Source organism: Aptenodytes forsteri, unplaced genomic scaffold, assembly GCF_000699145.1.
Source record: "Aptenodytes forsteri isolate BGI_AS27 unplaced genomic scaffold, ASM69914v1 Scaffold110, whole genome shotgun sequence".
Classification (NCBI taxonomy): Eukaryota; Metazoa; Chordata; class Aves; order Sphenisciformes; family Spheniscidae; genus Aptenodytes; species Aptenodytes forsteri.
Window position 1 is genome coordinate 445,944 of NW_008794583.1, and position 5,302 is coordinate 451,245.

Genomic DNA, 5,302 nt, shown 5'->3' on the forward strand with positions numbered 1-5,302 from the left:
TGGGTTAGGAAGAAACCTTTCCTATTTCTGTAGGGCCTTTCTCGCGTCTCGGGAACAAACCTCCACGAAACGGTGACGGGGAGCTGGGGGGGCGTTCGGCGATGACGAACACAGCGGTGAGCGGGTAGACGCCCCCACAGAGAATAAATTTGGTTTGGGCCTTTCTCGCGTCTCGGGAACAAACCTCCACGAAACGGTGACGGGGAGCTGGGGGGGCGTTCGGCGATGACGAACACAGCGGTGAGCGGGTAGACGCCCCCACAGAGAATAAATTTGGTTTTTTTTTTTCTTTTTTTCTTTCCCCCTTTAGGTTCCGGCCCTTTGTGCCGCACATCCCCTTTGATTTCTATGTCGTGAGTAACCCCCCTCCTCCAGAGCTGTTCGCAGGCAGCAGCTGCGGGACATCTCCTTGTTTAAAGACGCTTAAAAAAAAACCAAACCTCGTTTGCCGACTTTGATGGTTTAACTTCTTTTAGCTTAGCCGGAGTAAAGGAGCTCACTGAAAATGCTGTCGGTTCAGTAACTAACCCGAAATAGATCTTCTTACTGTCTCCGTTGTTTGGGGTACTCGTGTCACACGGGATGACTAGGATGAGTAGGGACTTCTCCTTGTTTAAAGACGCTTAAAAAAAAACCAAACCTCGTTTGCCGACTTTGATGGTTTAACTTCTTTTAGCTTAGCCGGAGTAAAGGAGCTCACTGAAAATGCTGTCGGTTCAGTAACTAACCCGAAATAGATCTTCTTACTGTCTCCGTTGTTTGGGGTACTCGTGTCACACGGGATGACTAGGATGAGTAACAATCACAACGAATAAATGCCCCGATTGAGGTTTTTCTGCTTTTTAAGGCACCTCACTCACCCAGGCCCTCAATCCTGTCAGCTCTCTGTAACACAAACCTCCTGGGTTACTCCGATAGCTGTCACTTACCCGTCGGAAGTTCTCCAGGCTCTTTTGCCCTGTCGGTCCTCACAAAGACCAACAGCCAACGCGCGTTTCCCACCTTTAATAATTTCCTCCTGCCGCCCTTTACGGACACGTGACTCTCAAAGCAAACAAGTTCACTTTTGCCTTCCAGGCCCTGTGGCTGCGAATCCCGTCATAGCAACTGAAAAGCTCCGCAAACAAAGAGCGTTATTCTCAAGGGACTGTAATATAGTTAATAAACCCCCTCTTGACAGAGCCATTCTTAAATTAGATCCGCCCCGTCTCACACCCCTTAGTTGCACGGGCACGCTGGCGGCTCCTCCGCCGTTCCTGTCGGAACGCGGTGAGAGTGTACGGGCGGGACAGGCAGCTGCTCTCCCTCCCTTAGGATAACGTGAAATTGATAAAAAGCAACAAGTGAAGAGCACGATGGGGAATCGCAAAGGGAACAAGCACTGGAGAATTTTAAAAAAAAAAAAAAAAAGTAAATTTTGCTGGTGAGTGGGTTGAACCGAAGTCGTCTTCTCAGGCGTTGCAGTCTGATATCTGATCCCGTTTCAGTGCGAAATGGCCTTCCCCCGCGTCAAACCTGCCGCCGATGAGACCGCGTTCAGCGAAGCCTTGCTGAAGAGAAACCAGGACCTTGCTCCCACCGCCGCTGAACAGGTTTTGTGCCACCAAATTGCCTTAAATTCTTCGGCTGGATGTTACTGCAGCGTTAGAGGATGCAAAACCAGACTATCCTTCGGAGAGTATAGCCAGGAGTAGTCATTACTAGCCTAAAAAGTAATTACTCCTCTCTGAAACAAGCACTGCAGTAGAAATACGGGTGGAGTTTCTCGGACAGTGATTTTTAAATAAGTTTCTTTTGTCTGTTTGTTACGTATCTTGCATCAGGGCTGTCTGCATTATGCTGTGCCAAGATCAGATTATTTCAAGTCATACTGGACAACTGGCTGGTAACACCAACCCCTCTCCCATTTCCTTTTCAGGCTTCCATTCTTTCTCTGGTGACCAAAATAAACAACGTGATCGACAATTTAATTGTCGCACCGGGAACGTTTGAAGTGGTGAGTCCAAAAGCGGTGAGCTTGGAGAAAAAGAAAAAAAAAAAAGAGAGCAGCTACGTGGGGAGATGCTTCGGCACGAGGGATGCCGGTGTTCTAGCTGCCAAACCTGGCCCCAGGTGGATTAAAGATTCATGCTGGCTCCCAGAAACGTAGCACGCGCGTTAAATGCACTCATTTCTGCTTTGCTTTTTCAAACAGCAAATCGAGGAGGTTCGCCAGGTCGGTTCCTACAAGAAGGGCACCATGACGACGGGGCACAACGTGGCCGATCTGGTGGTGATTCTGAAAATCTTACCCACCCGTGAGTTACCGGCTGCGCGGCGGCTGCCGACTGAACCGCGGCGCTCGGCCCCCCTCCCACCACCTCTTCTGCTTCTTCTTCTCCCTAGTGGAAGCTGTGGCAGCCTTGGGAAACAAAGTCGTGGAAAGCCTGAGGGCGCAGGACCCCAGCGAAGGTGGGACGCTCTCCTGTGTCGTACGGGCTCGAGGAGGACGTAGGCTGATGCGAGGCAGTTTCCCCTTGAGCTTTGGGGTTTTTCTGAAGGGGATGGCGCTCAGCCTGGTGCCGCAGCACCGCTGCCGAGATCTTGTGGTCTTTCCTGCATTCCCGGGTGCCGGTAAGGTCTTCTAGCCCCTCCGTGAGGAATTTTGTTCTTTCTCCCCAGTCCTGACCATGCTGACCAACGAGACCGGCTTTGAGATCAGCTCGGCCGACGCGACGGTGAAGATCCTTATCACCACGGTGCCGCCCAATCTCCGCAAGCTGGACCCCGAACTACACCGTAAGAGCTCAGCTTGCTCTGCCCCGCACGTGAACCTTCACCGGGGTGGGGGGAAACCAGCTGCCTCCCCGCACCTACTCCCCTTTCGGTTGAAAACCCAGGCGTTTCTGCTGCTTCTTTCAGTGGACATCAAAGTGCTGCAAAGCGCCCTGGCTGCCATCAGACACGCTCGCTGGTTCGAGGAGAACGCTTCGCAGTCCACGTGAGTTTGGCCTCAAAACAGGGAACTGCAGCTCTGAGGCCTGGTCAAAATAATCGCCTTTACAGAGAACCGGGTGGGGGGGGGGGGAAGCAAGGCAAGGAGGGCTCTTCCTGCAGCAGGAAGGTGCGTGAGGCGTTACGAACCCTCCTGCCGTCTTCTCCAGGGTGAAGGTCTTAATCCGGCTGCTGAAAGACCTGAGAATCCGATTCCCTGGCTTCGAGCCCCTCACCCCCTGGATTCTGGACCTGCTGGTGAGCGCACGAGGGGGAACGCTGACGGTGTGCCGAGCGCACGAGGGGGAATGCTGACGGTGTGCCGAGCGCACGAGGGGGAACGCTGACGGTGTGCCGGGCATGCCGTAGCTAACTCGTAGCTGCCTGGGCTCCGGCATAAAACAGCTGCTTGTAGCTCCCGCAGCAGGAGTCAGGATTCTTTGCGGGAGGGCTCCTCTCGTCCTAACTCCCTCTTTCTTATTTCACCTCTTCAGGGGCACTACGCCGTGATGAACAACCCCACCAGGCAGCCCCTGGCCCTCAACATCGCCTACAGGTCCGTCGCCATTTGCTTCACTCGTATAAATTCCTCTTACCATCTCGGTTTTGAACATCTGCGGCGGCACGTCAGGGCTTGAAGGGACCTGAACGGGAGGCAAAGCAGACTCCTCACCTAGCTGTGCTAATTGCAGACTTTCTGGCTGTGTTTCTGTGCTGGAACGGTCTAGTTTTTAACCCAAAATGTCTTGTCCCGTAGGCGCTGCCTTCAGATCCTGGCCGCGGGGCTCTTCCTCCCCGGATCTGTTGGTATCACCGATCCCTGCGAGAGCGGAAACTTCAGAGTCCACACGGTTATGACCCTCGAACAGCAGGTGAGCTGCCTCGTCTGCCGCGGGAGAAGGGACTAGAACCCGGCCACGCTCTGACTCCTCCCCGTCCCCGCAGGACATGGTGTGCTACACCGCGCAGACGCTTGTCCGGATTCTCTCTCACGGAGGCTACAGGAAAATCCTCGGCCAAGAGGGTGACGCCAGCTGTAAGTGGGGTCGGTGCAACGCGTGGGTCTTCCTCCGCGCAGGCTGTCGATGTCTTGGTGGGGAAACGCGACGGGCTTTCTGCGTTGCTGGAGAAAATGAAGGGCTCCAAGGAGAAGCGACTCATTAAAGCCCAGAGCGGTGGGGAGGCGAAGCTGGCGAGGCGGGGTGTCGTGCTTCCCTCTGCTACGTCCTGGGGACGGGGCTTGTCCGCACCGCCTGAGGCCGCCCCCATCTTTCTTGGGGCGAGCTGCCTGCTCACTACCCCTGTTTTTGCAGACCTGGCTTCTGAAATGTCCACGTGGGATGGAGTGATAGTGACGCCTTCCGAGAAGGCTTACGAAAAGCCTCCGGAGAAGAAAGAAGGAGAAGAGGAAGAAGAGAATCAGGAAGAACCCGCTACAGGCGAGGAGGAGGAAAGCATGGAGACGCAGGAGTGACTCGCCCAGGTAAAGCCTGTCGGTACCTGCTGCCTTGGGAGAAGGCAGCTCTGGGCAGGGGAGGGAACGGTCCGTGCTGCCTGCGCCCCGGGACGGCGCTTCCCCCCGCCCCCTCAGCAGCCCGTCTTCCCCCCCCCTGCGGCCGGTCCCCGCCGCCGGGTGCTGCTGGCTGAAGGACGTGAAGAACCGAGCAAGAGGACCGAGCCCGTCCTCGGCGAACGCGGCCAGCCGACGTGACCCGTCCCTTATATGTGTTTTTATAAGTTGCGCATTAAAGCGTTCCCCCCCTTTCGAGTGTGTCCTGTTTGTTTAGGCAGAAGATGCACGTTATAGAAGGGGGGCCAGAAAAAGGTCTAACAGCGGGAGGAGGGGGGGGGTTCCAAAACTTTAAGGATGCTGAACCCCAACCTGCTCTCGCTGCTGGCAGCATCTCCCTGGTTCTGCTTCCCCCGGGCCCGTCAATGTAAGGCTGCGGCCGTGACGTGGGAGCGTTACAGACTCACGCTGCCTCACCAGCCCGTAAGCAACACACGGTCACTTTTATTACGGCGCCTACAAACCTGGAAATACAATTCAGGGTCCCCCGGTTCCTTCAGCTGCAGCTGAAGAGCTGCAGCCTCACTGTGCAGGACTTCTTCCCCCCTCCCGTGCTGCGGACGCTCAGGAGAGCGCTGCTACAAACAGGGATACCTGCTCCCCTCGCCAGCGGCCCGTTCCCTTCACTGTCCTTACGGGGTCACGCCCGTCACCATCCGGGGCCGCTCCTGCTCCGGCCCAGCTCACAGGGCCGTCAGTGCAGCCGTGGTGCGAGGCGGATCCGGCCCAGTGCTGCCGCGGGGGCCTCACTTGCCGGGC

General features: G+C 55.8%; 1 protein-coding gene across 3 annotated transcripts; it reads left to right on the forward strand.

Moving 5' to 3' along the window:
* Positions 1-299: 299 nt before the first annotated feature.
* ILF2 (interleukin enhancer binding factor 2) lies at positions 300-4,663 on the forward strand. Of its 3 annotated transcripts, none has more exons than XM_009272576.2 (13): positions 300-353; positions 1,488-1,592; positions 1,919-1,996; positions 2,195-2,297; positions 2,386-2,451; positions 2,662-2,778; positions 2,902-2,980; positions 3,144-3,231; positions 3,468-3,529; positions 3,731-3,845; positions 3,919-4,009; positions 4,287-4,456; positions 4,590-4,663. In XM_009272576.2, the coding sequence occupies exons 2-12, from the start codon at positions 1,494-1,496 to the stop codon at positions 4,445-4,447; spliced, it is 1,059 nt and encodes a 352-aa protein (XP_009270851.1). In that variant the 5' UTR covers positions 300-353; positions 1,488-1,493; the 3' UTR covers positions 4,448-4,456; positions 4,590-4,663. The 3 variants fall into 3 exon arrangements, with proteins under 3 accessions (XP_009270851.1, XP_019325831.1, XP_019325832.1); XM_019470286.1 differs by having other exon boundaries at positions 338-353; positions 1,315-1,592; XM_019470287.1 differs by lacking the exon at positions 300-353 and adding an exon at positions 605-829.
* The last annotated feature ends 639 nt before the right edge of the window (positions 4,664-5,302 follow it).